This window comes from Neomonachus schauinslandi, chromosome 4 (assembly GCF_002201575.2).
Source record: "Neomonachus schauinslandi chromosome 4, ASM220157v2, whole genome shotgun sequence".
Taxonomy (NCBI): domain Eukaryota; kingdom Metazoa; phylum Chordata; class Mammalia; order Carnivora; family Phocidae; genus Neomonachus; species Neomonachus schauinslandi.
The window spans coordinates 13,510,578-13,528,853 of NC_058406.1; the positions used below are offsets into that span (position 1 = coordinate 13,510,578).

An 18,276-nucleotide genomic window follows, 5' to 3' on the forward strand; every position below is an offset into this window, starting at 1 on the left:
TTGTTTCAGAGGTACAGATCTGAGATTCAACAGTCTTGCACAATTCACAGCGCTTACCAGAGCACATACCCTCCCCAGTGTCCATCACCCAGTAAAACTGGTATTTCTTAAAGGAGCCCAATGAAGAAAGAGAGACAACCTTACTTTACTGGCAACAAGCCAAACATTTTGAAAAACAAATTTGTTCTTGCATATCAGTTTTAAAGCCCAAATTAAGAGCTACACCTTTCACAATATTATACATAATTCCCCCAAACCTGATTATAAAGAACCTGAGACATTTCTCTTATTCAATCTCTCTCTAAACTAAGACAGGAGGGAATGTTCATTTTGCCCTGTTGTTCACTGCAACAGAGTCTGGAGTTCCTCTCCCTATGCCTCCCCAAGCCACACATCGATGGCAACAGCCAAACCCAAGCCCTCTCACACAACCTCTGGAGTTGCACTGGGAAAGCTCAGAACAGAGTTCACCAAACAAGCCCACACAAAAAGAGGAACTGAGATGTATTCTGATCTTGGAAGGGAAGGGCTGAAAAGCAATCTGGCCTGAGAGCAGTTTCTGTCCTTCAGTCTCTCCACAGCTCAAATTACTTGTAATAACATGTCACCTTTAAGGGCACAGAAAATCAAGATGCACGCTAGGCAGGTGAAGATGGCAAACAGGACATGAAAGGAAGAAGCCGCGGGGTGGGGGGGGAGCTTCCTGTTGCATTCTGACACCTGTCTCCTGGGAGACCGAAAAGAGGCCTCTCTACCTTGGCTGCTGTCTTCCTCCGTGCTGCTGAAATCATCCTCATAGTAGGTGTTTGAGTCGGTCGAGGCGCTGGCGTCGCTGCTCATGGAGCCCTTTCTCTGACGCTGCAGGACACAGGCCTAGGAAAGCAGCAAGCTTTTGTAACTGCTAGTCACAAAAACGGAGCCACCCTACTTCACCTCGTTCACCACGTGAGACATTCTCTCTGTTGCCTTTTCCTCTCCTCTAAATCCAAGAAGTCCTCCTAACAGCGCCCTTCCTTCAGGGCTCTGATCACTTTATCCCACCAAGGCTCTCCAAAGCCAAAGCCGTGAACAAGAACTGAAACACGAGTGTTTCCAGAGTGCCCTCTAAGTTTCCGCATCAGCAGGACAACTGTCACAAAGCACCAAGCAGCCATACGTGTCACAACGCTGCAATCAACAGATTCAAATGTGTGCAATCATTCAAGAATTCCGCTCATTTTCAAAACCACTACCACAACTTTTGAGTTTAAAAGGTCACGGTATACAATCTTATTCATTTTGAAAGGGTTATATAAAATCCTCCCAATTCTCAGCGGCGTGACACCACCCACCTTTCTGTAGGAGGTTGAGAGCAATGTCAACAGCAGGTTCGTCAGTGGGACAGAGTCAATCAGCCGCTGGATCCTCTGGATGGAGGTGCTCTGGGCCATAATGCTCAGGACCGCAGGGGGACCATCTGTCTCCCAGCCCTGAAGGGAACCATAGCAAAAGAGAATTCATGTCCTCCAACTGAGCAGAAAGGAACAACAAGAGCGGAGGGTTCAAGGTAGCTTCCCCAGAAGTGAAGCCAGCAATGAAGATGCTGACCCCGAGCACGAGCCCTCACCTTGTGCAGAGCTTCCACTTGCAGGTCTTGAAAGAGAGAGCTTAACAGCTTGACGGCATGGTTTGCCAATATTACTGACAGCACCCCAAATCCCTGGTGCCTACACGAAGAAAACGGTAAACACAACAAATTATAACCTCAAAAACAGGGGATCTTACCATTTGGGGCCTAGACCCCTTTCAGAATCTATGGACCTTTCCCCAGAAGGAAAAAAAAAATGCACACACAATATCGCATGTAATTTGAAAAGCTTCATCTCCCTGAAGCCCACTCATATCCTGCCTCAGGATCCACAGGCTTTAGGTTAAGAACTCCAGGACTACAAGAAAGTCTTCCAAACACATGGCATTTTCGAATTCAAACTATCAGTTCGAATCTACTGGTTGATGTGAAAGATGCAGACATTCAAAGGTTGGTTGAACTTTTTTAAAAGTCATTCTTTTGGGGTGCCTGGGTGGCTCAGTGGGTTAAGCGTCTGCCTTCAGCTCAGGTCATGATCCCAGGGTCCTGGGATTGAGCCCCACATCAGGCTCCCCTGCTCAGTGGGGAGCCTGCTTCTCCCTCTCCCTCTGCCTGCCACACCTCCTGCTTGTACTCTCTCTCTCAAATAAAATCTTTAAAAAAATTTAAAATTAAAAAAAAATAAAAGTCATTCTTTTCAGAGAGCTTCTGGGCTGATGAATACAGGGAGATGAGAGAGCGGTACGTGTCGGAGGGCAGGGATGCTCCACGTTCTTTCCCCGCACCTTGCCCTAGGTATCCCTTCCATCTGGCTGTTCCAGAGTCATAGCCTTTTATAAGAAACTGCTCATCAATTAAGAAAAAAAAAAAGCCATTCTTTTGAGGAAAAAAAAGGTAAAAATGACCAACTTCTATAAAATATCTGGTCACAAACCAAAGAGAATAAAAACAAAGTTTTACACATTAAATGTGAGTAAAACTTTCTTTCGGTCCAAATGACCACAGGACAAAGAATTAGTATACCTAAATATACAAAGAGCTCATGTCCATCAGTAAGAAAAAAGGACAAATACCAAAGAGAAAACTGGGGCAAAAGACACAGATAGTTACAGTCATACTCACAAAGAAATACGAGTAGGAGTGATGTAATACCATCTTTCTCCTTTAAGATTAGAAAAACGTGAAGATTAATGACAGCCGCTGTCAAAGAGGACCAGGAGAAATGGGCACATGCGCACACACAGCTAGTGAGAGTGCAATCAGAACAGTCTAGCAAAATATTACAAATTTTTACATAAGTGTGCCCTTTGTCCTAACAATCATACTTCGGGGAATTTACCCCAAGGGGATAAGTAAACAAGTTCACAAAGATTTACATTAGGAAGATTTATCAAAGCATAGTTTATCAAAACAAGAAATTCAACATAGCCTAAATTAAGTGTTTCAATAGGGTAATTAGTTAACAATGGCATGTTTATACAGTGGAAAACCGCCAGCCATTAAACACTCACAGTGAATCCAAAACAGCGCCCCTGAAAAGTTATCTACAACATTTTCTAACGGCGATCCTGTTCTGTAAACATACACACTTACATACGTGCACCGAAAAATGTCTGGAAGAATGTTTTACCAATCTGGGTGGTAGAATTTGGGATGACTTATTTTCCTCCTTCTTATGATTTGTAACTTATACAAGGTACAGGTTTTCCTTTTAAACGTCAAGAAACAAGACCCTTTTTTTTTTCTTTAAAGATTTTATTTATTTGACAGAGAGAGCACAAGCAGGGGAGCGGCAGGCAGAGGGAGAGGGAGAGGCAGGCTCCCCGCTGAGCAGGGAACCAGATGTGGGAATCGATCCCAGGACCCTGGGATCAAGACCTGAGCCGAAGGCAGACGCTTAACGACTGAGCCACCCAGGCGTCCCAACAAGAGCCATTTTTTAAACATAACTGCTACTTTGAAGGATAGACCTTTTAGCATCCTCCTGTTTCCTGCTACAGTGCCAAGTGTGAAGACAGAAACTCACAAAATCATAAACTACTATTCCCTCTGGAACGTGCTTACCTCTCTTCTTTGCCTGGTATCTACTATCTACCATCCCAACATCTATTTCAAATTTCAGCTCATTTTACACTTCCTCAAGGAAGCCTGCCTTGATTTCTCTGACCAGGCCAAGTACCCTTATTAGAATACTCTCTAGATACAATTTGACATATCTCTTCAGGTCTCTCGGAAATGTGTCTTTTTTTTTGGTACATCACAGCATTCCAGAACTGACACAGAGCCTGGGACAGAGAAGACACTCAGTGAATAATCTGTTGAATGAGGTCCAGAATTTGACTTCCTCCTTGAACTCCAGACGCCCATACCAACTGCCTACTCAACATCTCACATAGAGAGAGATCTGACATCATCTCAAACTCAGCATGGCGAAGATGAAATTCTATACTTCTTCCCCTTCCTGCCACCCAAGCCCTAAGCCAGTGTTCCGTCTCCATAAATTATACAACCCAGTTGCTCATGCCAAAATATTGTTATGTCATATTTTTCACACTCACTACCTAAGCCATCAGCAAATCCTGTCAACTGTACCTTCCAAACACATGCTGCTTTGACCTCTTCTCTCTGCCTTTCCCACCAGCACCCTATTCCAAGTCCCTTTATCTCGTTTGGAATAATGCATTAGTTTCCCAACTACTCGCCCTCCTTCCCGCCTTACACCCTGCAATCTATTCTCCTCAAAGCAGCTGGGTTCTCGGGTCACTAATAACTAATAAATCAGAACAGATCACTCCCCTGGGGAAAACCCTCCACTACTTACAAATTAACACTTGGCCCTGGGAGATCTGGCCCCTGGCTACCTCTCTGACCTAACTTTCTACTACTCTCCCTCCCCAAGAACTCCAACCAGCCACACCAACTTTGCTGATCCTTAAAAACGCCAATCATACCTCCACCTCCAAACCTGAACAATTCTTTCCCCAAAATTTCCATGGCTCACTCTGTCACCTCACATATGTTCTCTCCATCTTATCTTTAGAGCCCATTCCTCGCCATCCTAATTAAAATAACAGCCCGTCACTCTCTAGCCCCTCGCTCTGGCTTATTTTTCTTCACAACACTCATATGAGAATCCATCGTGAACTTATTAGTTGCTCCAACGAGAAAATAAGCTCCATAAAAGCACAGACATTGCTTTGAATAGTGCTACATCCTCAATGCCTGGAGAGAGCCCAGCACATGGTAGGGACTGAATGAATAAATAAAATCTAGAAATGCTGGGCTTAGAAAATAAAACCTCAAACCACATGGAAGTCCTATCTCTAACTCCTCTCCAAGCAAGCAGGGCTTACTGTCCAGACGTCGTCAGAACGGTAGCAAATGTTTTAGGAAGCAAGCCAGGAACAACTGACAGACTCCTCCTTACAGGTTAAACATGCAAGTAAAGTAATTAAATGCAAGTCACACCAGCCCGTTTTACAAAACAGAAGCATTTCTTTCTGATTTGAACCTCATAAAAACCCTGAAAGATGTATTACACATTTTCCCCCTTAAAGATAAACAAACAAGCTCAGAAAAAAATGAGCAATTTGTCCAAAATCACACAGCTATGATGTAGACATAAGAGACTATGATCATCACCTTAGTTGTTAAGTTTAACCAGGTATGCAGGCAAATTGTTCTACTGATGTGAAGATGAGAGGGGTAACCCTAGCTCCCCATCAACATAAAATGGCAGGGACACAAAACAAAACATGAGTAGCAATCGAGTAGACACGTACCCTTTCCCAGGTCCCAGTTTAGGAGAGCCCACTCCCTCTTTTGTACGAGAAAGGATGTCTCTGACTCGGAGTGCAGCCAGGGGGTCTTTTTCTTTCCCCTTATCAGCCAAGGCAGTAGGACTGAGGTTCAATATGAGGAAAAGGCTGTTTAACAAACACCAGGCACCCAGCAATTGGAAGTTCTGATAGTGCTGTTGAAAAAGCACAAAAGAAAAGTATGGACACAGAGATCTTACGAGCTATGAAACAGGAATGTAGCAGAGACACCCTTCTTACCTCTCCACCAGCCCGCCGGGAACTGCTGATCGCTTGTCCAATCATGTCATAGATTTCAAGCTGTCCAACATCAAACATACACAAAAATCTGAGCAAGCTGACCTACTTCATTACAAACCTTAATCCCACCCAAATTAATTTCGCTTTAAGAATTAAATATCCTCAAGGCACTTTCTAAAGATAGGATTCCATCACACTTTCCTTGACCATTACATGGTGTTGACTCCTCATTATATTCAGCTCACGGGTCACCTTCAAAGAGATGTCCCCCCCCAAACAATCTAAAGCAACACAGCCAGGCCCCCATCAGATCACAGTATAAAACAGGGACTCATCCTACACACTCACCATTCTCGGAGACTATCTCGTGTACTATAGGTCTCTACTCAAAGTGCACTGACACACAGCAAGCCCTCAGTACACGTGCAGACTGAGCGACTCATCTTTCACAAGGTCCACTGCCACCACGAAGACGCGGTGCCTTCTACAGAGCCAACCAAGTGAATGCCCACCTCTTAAACCTGCTCCAAGGGGAAGGGATGGAGAAGACTCCACATCCTTTCCTCTCCCTGGGAAGAGTGGACCTGGCACTATCTCCTCACTGAACGACAGAGGCCCCCGGGGCCAGGCGACCCAGCTTACACATTTCTGGACGATCGTAGCCGCGTCGCTCTCATAGTCCTCTTCTTTGGAGCTTGTGGACCCCGTCCGCACCTGCTGGGCACTACCCACATGCAGGATGGCCATGCAAGTTGCCACACTCACACCTGGGCGCGGTGGGAGAGAAGATGCACAGATTCCAATCATGGCACAGTCCCAGGAGTCCACCAAAACATAAACAGAAAACACAACCCACCCCAAACCATTCCATGATTTGACGACTGAGAATAATGTCCACAAGAGCAAGACTAGATAGTGTTACCATCCGGTCCAGCAATCACACTCCGAAGTATTTATCTGAATGAGCTGAACACCTGCATCCACGTCAAAACCTGCACACAAGTACTTACTGTAGCTTTTTCCTTAACTGCCAACAATGAGAAGCAACTGAGATGCTCTTCAACAGGTGGATGTACCACAAACTACGGCACACCCATACAAAGAATATTATTCAGCAATAAAAAAAAGGCGAGCGATCAAGTCATAAAAAATCAGGGAGGAAACTTAAATGCGCACTCCAAGCAGAAGAAGCCAGTCTGAAAAGGCGACATACTATATAACTGATTCCAACTTTAGGGCACTCTGGAAAAGTTAAAACCATGGAGACAGTTAAAAAGATCAGTGGTTTCTGGGGGTGGGGGTAGGGAGAGCGGGATTACTAGGTGGAGCACGTGGGACTTCAGAGCGGTGAAACTACCTTGTGTCATAGTGATGATGAATAGAGGACATTATACATTTGTCAAAACCCACAGAACCGTCTAACACAGAGGAAACCCTGACGTAAACAAAAGATTCAGATAATAGTGTATCAAATCCTGGGTTCATCAATTATAACAAACGTACCGTAGTAATGCAATACGTGAACAATAAAGGAAACAGGGTACTGGGGGGAGAGGGTAGGTGGGAACTCTGTATAACCTGCTCGACTTCTCTGTAAACCTAAAACTGCCTTAAAAATAAAATCTATTAACTTTAAAACATCACAAGATGTCTTTCCATTTTTCCAAGATTGTGGGGAAAAACATTCCATGTTTGGTATTCCTCAAAGACACTAAGGCCAAATCCCTGTCTTTACATCAAATCCCAGACCATCAAATTTCAACAACCCAAATCTGGGATCTTTAATCCAACTAAAAAATTTTGAGGACTCTTTAACCTGAGTACTAAGTACACTGAGAGCCATGTGATATTCAAGAAATTCCCTAAAAATTAAAAACCCCAACTTAAAAACTGCAAAAATCAAAGGCAGAGGACAAGGTAATAAGCACCGGAGATGAGCTGAGGGAGAACACATTTTCCCATTATCTTTAGCTTTCTCTTCCCACTGCTGCTGCCCTAGCTCAGGCTCTTACGGTGTCTCGCCTGAATGACTACAAAAAATCCTCCTAACAAAGCTTCCTGCCTCCGAACTTCCCCACACCAAAATATCCTGCACACTGCTGCTTGAATATAGCTCAGAATTTTCAGTGGTTTCTACTGTCTATAGGACATGGTCCAAATGACTGAGACTGCATTTCTAAGACCTCTGCGATGTGTCCTCCTTTCTCTCCGGCTGTACAATACCCACTAATCACATATCCTCTCCCCTCACCCCTTCCCTCCACACACACTTATACAGTATGTTCCCCCAAACTCTAGGATACTTTGAGTCCCACTTCTGCCTCTTCCTCAGGAGAGCCAAGCTGCAATCCTACCTGCCCTATAGGTACATCAACAGAACGCCGTCATTCTTACTGTTTTACCCAATTAAAAGTGCCTTCCTCTTTCTATCCCTATATCCCAGATGTTCAAAATAAACCTATTAAAAGAATGTAGGGAGATGATCAACCTCAGCAATTTCTTGGTGCTCCCCAGGTCAGGTTGCCAAAGCTGTTCAAATCCTCACTTAGAGAACCAAGTAAACATCAGAAATTGTTATATCTTCCAAGACATACCAGGACTACAGTATTTAAAACCAAGGATCAGTGAATTGGGTTAAAAAGTCACTGTCATAATAACTTAAAAGAGACTAAATAGCAGCTGTCAGTCCCCACTCTCAAGGCAGCATGAGCAACAGGAAGAAAGGGGATTCTATGGGAGCATGAAGAATAACATCTGTTGTGGGCGCCTGGGTGGCTCAGTTGGTTAAGCGACTGCCTTCGGCTCAGGTCATGATCCCGGAGTCCCGGGATCGAGTCCCGCATCGGGCTCCCTGCTCAGCAGGGGGTCTGCTTCTCCCTCTGACCCTCCCCCCTCTCATGTGCTCTCTCTCTCTCATTCTCTCTGTCTCAAATAAATAAATAAAATCTTAAAAAAAAAAAAAATAATAACATCTGTTGTATTTATCAATATAAACAGATACCACCTTTCCGTGAAGGCTTCCTCAGATGTGCTCCCACAGCAAGACTCCATCTCTCCCTTCTCTGTGAACCCAACTACTCTACACTTCCCTTATTGCCTTTATCATCTCCTATTGTATATCATTCCATGTGGTCCTAACTGTTCTCAGTGTAGGATCCTTGAGGGCATGGATTACATATTATTTATCTCAATATCCCAACAGCCCGTGGCATTTTGCTTTTCATACAGTAGATTAGTTACTATTTGCACATACTATGAAAGCAAATATGCATATAACGTGCCACCAGCTGTGGAACAATGGGATAATTCTCAAGATTCCTATGGAGACCTCATTTCATCTAGATGAGACATCAGATGATCCTCAGGGGTAAGGGGGAGAGAGCAGAGCATTCAGGAGGATCTCATGGTTTCCAGAAAGTATACTTGTGCTTAACTGAGAAAATGAGATCAGACATCATAACCTCTCACCTGCATACAAACAACTTAGGCTGAGGACTGTCACATCTTGCAGACGAGAAGGATTGAGAGGTTCCAACACGGGTAGAGAAAGGGTATCCAATGCCATGGTTACATCAATCACCAGTGAATGAAAACTAGAACATGACAGAGAAGGAGGTGAACCAAAGCGTCTGTTTGAATCCCTTGCTTCTATAATCTGATAATTAAAGAAAGTCGGCGTGCCATAAACTAACCAGTTTCTCTCTTTTTGAGAGCAGCATTAGAAGGTAAAGCATACACCCTGGAGCACCTTACCCATTGCGAACAGCAGTGGCATCTGCTACTGTGGCCGGCATGATGAAGAAAGAATTGGCCAACACTGCATCTTGAAACCGATTGATGTAGCGCAGGAAATAGGGCAGGTTCAAACACACTCGCAGTAGCTTCTCTGAGCCACCTGCATTAATGACAAGGCTCGACCTTACAAACAGGCCTCTGGCTGCCGCTTGATTCTTTTCCATTTACAGAATTTTTGAAAGCAGAGAAACCAGCTCTATGACGACAGTTAAAAGTCTTACCAAGCTCTTGAAGACTAGCTACATTCTGAGCTATAAACACATTCTTGGTTTTGATAGCAGAGGCTTGATCTGTGGATGACTGCTCATCATTTTCTCCTTCAGCCTAAAGAGAAACAAAGGATGTGAAAGGCCTATCATGATACCATCACCACCAACTGCTGCCCTGCAGTTCAGAATCTAAGCGAGTGTCCAAACAAAGCAGAAGTTCTATGGATACTCTTCAGACTTCCCAGGTAATGAGGGGGGAATCCCTCTCTAATGCTAGGGAAAATACAAGTTATTGTCCCAAGAGGAGGAAAAAAAAGACATAGCTTGAAGATATATATATTCTACAACTAACAGAGAGTGTGATGCCTTTTACAGAAAAGTGTACATGTTCTTTATATCTGTTTATATGCACTGAGAAATTTTAGAAGAATGAGCATCAAAATAGTATCAACAGTGGACAGAAAGTTAGGGGAAGTTTTCCTTCTTGTTTGTTTGTATTCTTCTATTTCTTCCTACCCTAGGCACATACATCATTTTACATCATAAATGTAAGACACATTTGTTACTTTTTTCTAGTATTATCATCTCAAAACCCCCAAGGGATGAGGACATTTGCCTGGAGTAACTCACCGGAGTCTGTGGACCTACGGGTGGTGATGCTACAGTTCTAGGGTTGAAAACTGACGTCAACTGGTTCAAAAAATTCATCTGTACCTCCTTCTGCCTCAGCTCTGGGCTTACTGGTGAAGCCAGCTCTTTTTGATCTTCCACTGTAAGTATAAAACCAAAAACAGGGATGAGCAGAGTGCCACTAGAAGCCAAAGCAGGAAAAAGTTGGCCAGGGAAGTAGCCAAAGAACTCAGTCTGGCAAAAGAAGGCTCACCATCTGAGAGTGTCTTCACCGTTTGCGGCAGCTTGGCTGATTTCATCATTGCTGTAAACGTGATAATTTCAGTCCTGTCTAGTCGGCTACAGCCAGTGCACAGGCCCTTGATGAGGAGAATCAAGTGTTTCTGAAAAGAAAACAAATTCAAATATGTCTTGCAGAAGATACTACTATTTTGGGACTTTTCACTGGCACAGGGCCAAATTTAGGTTCGTATCAAGAACTGAAATTAGGGAAAACACTAAAGCAGAGATCAGACCGTATCCGGCTTGCCAATTTGTCTTATTATGCTCACAGTGTTGTTGTTGGATTTTTATTTTTTTTATTTGAAGTTATAGCTAACTTTTTAAAACATGGAAGGTTCAACATACAAATCCAGATTTCGTATCTTTCGCAATAATTCACAAGACACAGCAACTGAGTCTCCACCCCCGCCTGCCAACAATCAGCTGGAGCTACACAGTGATTGGCCCTTTATAGCTGGGTCAGGCACCCTTTTCAACTGGCACACTTCACCCATTTTATGTTACTTGCCTGACCCCTGGAAACGTGGAAGTTTGCAATCCTTGCAAAAGCCTCTGCAGCCCTCTAAACCAGAGGCTGGCGAACCACAGCTCCAATTCAGCCCACTGCCTGCTTTTGTAAATAAAGTTTACTGGACCACAGCTACACTTGTTCATTTATGTATTGTCTGTGGCTGCTTTCATACTACAAAGGCAGAGTTTAAAAAATAGAGACTAGTTTCAACAGGAACCAAATGGTCAGCAAATTGTTCACTATCTGGCCCGATACAGGAAAAGTTCACCAACCCCTGCTCTATGCCACCCCTGTCCATCATTATTCCACTAGTCTGTCACAGTCCTACCTCAAAATAAGGGCCACAGATGAGCCCATCTCTCTCACCTGGGACACAGCACAAGCCTCATCTGGATTCTCCAGACGCAGGAGAGAAAACTCGATCAGGACTTTACAGGCCGCTGCTACCGATTGAAGCTGGTTCCGGGGAACTGAGAAAGGAATGGGCTTCACTTAACCTCAGACCGCCATAGCCTTGGTCAGCTTCACGGTCAGTACATCTAACCAGACAACTCCCAAGCTCCGTGTGTCCAGCATTCCCAGCACCATTCCATGACAACAGTCATTCAGAACCAACAATCCAAGGGCCAAACAAAGGCATCCTGGCACTGATAACCATACACTGCTACTAGATCAATCTATCTTACATTTACTGGAAATTCATTGTAATAGGAAATACATCACAGTATGTACGAAGCACTTCAAATATATTAACCCACTTAATCCTTAAACCAACGTTCTGAGGTAGATATTTTTACCCGCTCCCCTTCCTTTACGTAACAGATAGGGAAATTACACCACAGAGAGGTTAAATGACTTGCCCAAAGTCACAGGGCTAGAATCAAATCCAGGAAGTCTGGCTCTAGAGTTCACACTCTTAACTACTAGAATGTAATACCTCTCCTTTCCCACAGGTTCTAAATGCCTTTTACAAGAGGCTTCCTACACAAAATTTCTTCAAGCTAAAAGTAATTCCTCCATCAGTAGCCAGTGCCTGTAATAAACAGCACTGCACACAACGGTTATCCAGCAACCCTATAGCTTCCTTTCATTTTACTTGCTTAGCAAACTATTTGAAGAAACAAATAATTAGAATTCTTTCAGAACTCTCTGAGTTAGGATTTTTTTAAACAAGTAAAAATGCAAAGACTCAGAAACAGTGGAAAACCAGGGTTAAAAAAAAAAGGTTTAAAAGATGGGGAACTGAAATTGAAATCCCTTGACATACCAGAGAATACAAAAGGAGAATTTACTTTCTCACCAAAACCAAATAAGGAATAGAGCCTTCATGAGTGGCCCTGAACCTCAGATCAGTATCCGCCCATCCCCCTCAGCCCCCAAAAATTAACACATTAGTAATTACGTGTATGAAACCAATAAAATGCTTTTGATTAAGAAGGTACAAGTTAACATAATGGGTTACAAAGCAGACATCCAAACCAAGTACTTTTTAAATCCCTCTTGGTTGGTCTAAGTAACGGAACTTCCAGCGCCTTATCAGACTGATAGCGGTCTCTACTGTTGGGTGAACAGGTTAGGAGTGTTAAAATACATACTTCATTAACAACCTGTTCAGACACCCTACAGAGAGGAGACACAACCACCCCCCATCCCCAAGCCCTCAGAAGGGAGTGAAAAGAGTGGAATACTCACTGAGGCTGCAAACTGTTGTAATATAGTGTGTGGAAAGTGCAACAAAAGAGGAGTAGAAGGGCTCGTACTGCTTCTCGTGGTGCAGGATTTCAGATTCACTGCAAAGAAAATAATTCAACTAGCATTTATTTAGTGCTTCCTATCCGCCAGATACCCTACCCCTTTACAGGCATTACCATACTTAATCCTTAGAGCAGCCCCACTTGGGAGGCACTGTTACCATCCCTATGTTCAAGATCGAGAAAGTGAAGGTTAGCAAATTAAAAGTAAGCACCTTGCTCAAGGTGTCAGGCTTAGGGAGTTTCAAAGGCTAACAGGTAGGAAACATTTTCACACTCACTCAGAATTAAAGAAGTACAAGTTAAAACATAACAGGATGCCATTTTGTCCTTTATTACTGGTTGGCAAAGACCAAAAGCTAATAATGTCATGTGCTGGCAAAAAGGGAGTAGACCAGAGCACTCAAAATACTGTTAGTGGGAATACAAGTCATCGTAACCGATGCTGAAGACCAAATAAGACCAGTCCATAATGCAAGAATCAACAACTCGGGGAGAAATCACCTGATCAATGCTAAAACCCAAAATTCACCAGGTATCAGAGTCCTCCTGTCTCCCCACGCCCCCCAACCCCCAACCAGGACATAGCTAGATCACAACAAATTCAGGGATTTTTTTTTTTTTTTTTTTTTTTTTTTTTTAAAGATTTTATTTATTTATTTATTTGAGAGCGCTCGCGAGAGAGAAACAGCATGAGAGGGGGGAGGGCCAGAGGGAGAAGCAGGTTCCCCGCCGAGCCGGGAGCCCGACGCGGGACTCGATCCCAGGACCCTGGGATCATGACCTGAGCCGAAGGCAGTCGCTTAACCAACTGAGCCACCCAGGCGCCCACAAATTCAGGGATTTTAACCATATCCCTTATCTTAAGATGAGGAAATGCCCTCTTCTGTGAAAATCTGGAGCCCAACTAAGTCTTAAAGCTATACATGTATGTCATTCTAGCAAATCAGATGCTAATCCCCAACCCCTGAAACAAGAAGACAATGAAAACAAAATAAAACAAACTGTATCTTATTAAATGGAAAGAACAGAAGGCTGTGGCTGAAGAGTTTCCTCAGTGAGTTAATTCTCCAAACAGAAGTATCAGCCTAGGAAGGGAAATGTACACAGTCAGGACTCTCTCCACTTGCCAAATCAACACAAGAGCCAAAAAGACAAGTTCAACACTGGGGAGGTGCCAGTGTGAGTGATGAATCACCTCAAATAGCACTTAAGAGTCTGGCATTGCAAACACTCTGCTATGTGGGGATTTATCAAAGATCAGTTCCTTATCTCGGAATAATTGCTTTACCAAGAAAAAATATTTATGGAGCATCTATGATGTAACAAGGGTCTTCCTGACCACCAAGGATCATTTCTATTTGTCAGATGGACAAAAAAGAGGAAACAAAAACCTTTAAACACTAAGTAACACTCAGTTTCTGGTGGGCATCATAATTGGTATAAGGTCATATCCTACTCAGTAGAAAACTCCCTACTAAATCTCCTACTTCCACCTCATATACTTAGTTGTTCCTTCATTCCACCCTTGTATTTTCTTAGTCATTGTTCTAAGGTTTTTCCACCCTGTAATTTGATGTATTTTACTGAGTCATTTACCTTCTCTGTTTTATTTCAAAAGTTCAGAGCTGCTTATCCCCATGTTTTTCAGCTGAACGGGCTTACTAGAACTAAGAGAAAAACTGCCCACCCAAAGGATTCTGTTGTTTTCATTTCCATTCAGATAATGAAATACATCCAAAATACAAGAATAAACTCATTTAACTGCCTGGTTCAATGTTGCCCCTTTGTGATTTTCCTGCCCTAGAAATGCACAACTGCCTCATTCCAATAAAAAAACAAGAATGTACTTTGGGGAAAGATGGGCATTGGCATACAAAAAAATGGAGCACTCTCAAGCTCCACTTACAGTTTGCTTAGGGCAACTAAGGATAAACCTGGGGAAATTAAGGGGCACCTGGATGGCTCAGATGGTTAAGCATCTGCCTTTGGCTCAGGTCATGATCCCAGCGTCCTGGGATCGAGTCCCGCATCGGGCTCCCTGCTCTTTGGGAGCCTGCTTCTCCCTCTGCCTCTCTCTCTCTGTCTCTCATGAATAAATAAATAAAATCTTTAAAAAAAAAAAAAAAAAACCTGGGGAAATTAATCTGAAAAGACTTGGAAGGAGGGAGTAGACATGTGGACATGTGGCCCAAAGGACAATACCGTATCTCTTGATTTTAAAGAAACAAGTGTATATGAGTCACCTAATGAAGACTTGCTGCCACCCTCATTCCCCAAGAATCTGAAAAACACCAAGATACCAGAAGACGCAAAGAAATGGAAAAAATGGGACAAAAGGCAAGAAGTTAGGTAGGAATGGGGAAGAATGAAGAACTGCAGGAAAATATAACTAGAGAAAGGAAAAAAAGACTTATAGGTAAAAATATATCTCTCCTCCGGGCGGTCAAGCTATCTTCCTCAAACATCTGCTTCTTCTAACAAACATTCCAACCACACCACCACTGGGGCTGAAATACTGCTGAAAGACAGGGAATCTGAAACATTTATATCCCATACAAAATAAATGTGAGGCAGAGTACAAAGGGAAACAGCAGCTACGCAGCCCAGTCACAGAAATCCAATTTGACATGTAAGTAAAAAATAACTGGCTCAGGTCTGGAAATATCTGCTTTTTTAAGGAAAAGGTGGAACTCCAAGAGGACAAAATAAAAGACTACAAATTCACCTTCCTTCTCCCCCTTAGATACCACACTATTTGTATCTTTTTTCTAAACTATGGAAACTCCACACACTCCTTTCCCTTCATCAGAGTCATAAACCCCCAAGAACAGAATCCACTGTGCCTGTTTCATGACACAATCAGGAAACAAGGAAGCATAATGAATACAATTAAAGAATAAAATCATTAAAAAATATATGCTTACTGAACATCTGCTGTATGTCACAGAGTAACACACGTTTAACCAAAGAACTAAAAGCTTTCAGATACCTCCTTCACTCTTGACAAACTTGTGGTGAATGTGACACTAAGACATTAACCAGCCATGAGGACTAATCTCACAATTACACTCTATCACTTGGTGGCAGGCTTTTTTTTCCTGTAGGTCAATCATGAACTTCTGTCCTACAGCATGTAAATTCAGAAGACTGACATTAGTGTATCCCCTTCTCCCTTTCAAGATATTTAGGAAACGACCAAACACTATCTAATAGAGATTTTCTAATAGCTTCCACCTTCCCAAGTAGGTCTCTCTGGCCTAAATTTTACCGAACACCTAGGAGGCAGAGGCTGAAAGAGATTTATCATTGAGGAGGCCAGGACAGCCTAGGAAGGACTGGCTCATGGGAAAGAGGCATTTTTTTAAAATATTTATTTATTTATTTATTTATTTGGGGGGGTAATCTACAAAGAGTCAATCAAAGTGTTCAATGACAATCATGGTCACTAACATATCTTACACAGAGTTAAATCTTTTTTTTTTAAAGATTTTATTTATTTGTTGGAGGGGGGGGGGAGCACAACAAGCAGGGGGAGCGGCAGGCAGAGGGAGAAGCAGGCTCCCCACTGAGCAGGGAGCCCGATGTGGGACTCGATCCCAGCACCCTGGGACCATGACCTGAGCCGAAGGCAGACGCTTAACCGAATGAGCCACCCAGGCACCCCTTACACAGAGTTAAGAAAGTAATTCTGTATTTGATGGTACCTTAAACCATAAGGTTACATTCAGCAATTATACTAATTAATCCCAAATACGGCATGTGCTCCATTGAGCTAATGCTAGCTCCATTTCTGGTCTGGAAAAGTAAGGGCACTGTAAAGATTTTCAATCCTTACTATTAAAAGACATACTAGCTAAAGGCCAGTAGAAATGAAAATGCATTTCTTGTTAAGTAAACTAGGTATGTTTTTCTTTTAAAAATCGAAGGACATTTTTGAAAGTATGCTTCCCAGTTTACCCATGCTAATCTATTCCTCCTTTGTTTCATAGTTTGGTTACAAAGTCAAACTTAATAAACAGGATCTAGACCTAGAAATTGTTATCTACCTTTGCTTCAAACCCAAAGTTCAATTCCAACTATAAAGGTATGAAAGACTAGAGATGGCAAGTGGACTGGTGGAGCACGGAGGAGTCTCAGGGCAAGTCATCATCCCCGAAGGTCAAACAGGGAGGAATTCAGTGGATGAGCAGGCTGTCAGATAGGAAGGAAGAGCTGGCAAAGACGGAGCCAGGACATCTAAAAGGGAAGCAGAGAGTAGTAGATTGCAACAGAAAAACAGGTCTCTGGAGGCAAGGGAGAAAAACATGGCAGTCATAACATAAAGGGAACCCCATATGGGAGCAGCAACCCCAGAAGTAAAGTAGCAGCCTAGGCACCTAAACCTTACCTACAAAACAAAGCCCACCACAGCACCTGTATAGTGCTGACTCTGACCTGGTCCTGTATTCGATGGCCATAACTCTATATCCAAGAAATACTTCCACAATTCTGACACCCTCATTTCTTTTTTTTTTGAAGATTTTATTTATTGGGACGCCTGGGTGGCTCAGTCGGTTAAGCGTCTGCCTTCGGCTCAGGTCATGATCCCAGGGTCCTGGGATTGAGCCCCACATCGGGCTCCCTGCTCAGCAGGGAGCCTGCTTCTCCCTCTCCCACTCCCCCTGCTTGTGTTCCCTCTCTCGCTGTGTCTCTTTCTGTCAAATAAATAAATAAAATCTTAAAAAAAAAAAAAGAATGGTTTTTGCAATTTTTATATGGCTGAAAAATAATTTTTAAGACTATGTTGTGACACGTAAACATTTGAAATTCACATTTTAGTGTCCATAAATAAGATTTTGGAACACATCCACACCCATTCATTTATGTATTGTGTAAGGCTGCTTTTGCTATACAATGACCAAGTTGACTAATCCACACAGAGAATGTACAGCCTGCAAATATTTACTCTCTGGCCCTTTACAAAAAAAAAAAAAAGCATGCCGACCTCTGCTCTATACCAAACTGAACACTACTAGTATGTTTGGTTGTTTTTCACTGTAAAGAACTTCTAAGCCAGGTATTCTGAAAACTTTTCTAGGATCATATTCCTCTCATAGAGCCTAAAGAGGACGTATAACCAGCTTTCAAAGTGAATTGAGCAACAAAACCAGAACCAAGACTTCGGGGATCTTGCCTTACAATAAAAGTGTTTGTTACTAAACACCCATTAGTTTGGATATCTTTTCTAAACTGTGAAGAGTTCTTACTAGTATCTACAAACACAGGCAACTCTTGATTACCTCAGGGTGCAAGAGAGGGCACTGTCATTTATTTGGCAAAATTCAAACCTAGTTTGATGTATTTGGCTTTGGCTCCTTCTACAAGCTGGACAGAGTTGCTAAGCCATTATAGTTTTAAAAAGATGGATCTGGAATACCGGATGAATGGGAGGGTGTCATGTCCATAAAAACATAAAAGCAGGGGTGCCTGG

General features: G+C 42.9%; 1 protein-coding gene across 1 annotated transcript in view; it reads right to left on the bottom strand.

Moving 5' to 3' along the window:
- Positions 1-18,276, bottom strand: part of UBR4 (ubiquitin protein ligase E3 component n-recognin 4) — a 131,357-nt gene that overhangs the window by 111,048 nt on the left and 2,033 nt on the right. The window contains exons 2-14 of the mRNA XM_021684081.1: positions 12,745-12,842; positions 11,419-11,522; positions 10,513-10,642; positions 10,260-10,399; positions 9,642-9,744; positions 9,379-9,520; positions 9,094-9,218; positions 6,268-6,392; positions 5,626-5,685; positions 5,350-5,540; positions 1,607-1,706; positions 1,332-1,469; positions 756-873 (exon numbers count right to left, since the gene is read on the bottom strand). Of these exons, the coding sequence (XP_021539756.1) occupies positions 756-873; positions 1,332-1,469; positions 1,607-1,706; positions 5,350-5,540; positions 5,626-5,685; positions 6,268-6,392; positions 9,094-9,218; positions 9,379-9,520; positions 9,642-9,744; positions 10,260-10,399; positions 10,513-10,642; positions 11,419-11,522; positions 12,745-12,842 (1,574 nt within the window). The remainder of the gene's footprint in view (positions 1-755; positions 874-1,331; positions 1,470-1,606; positions 1,707-5,349; positions 5,541-5,625; positions 5,686-6,267; positions 6,393-9,093; positions 9,219-9,378; positions 9,521-9,641; positions 9,745-10,259; positions 10,400-10,512; positions 10,643-11,418; positions 11,523-12,744; positions 12,843-18,276) is intronic.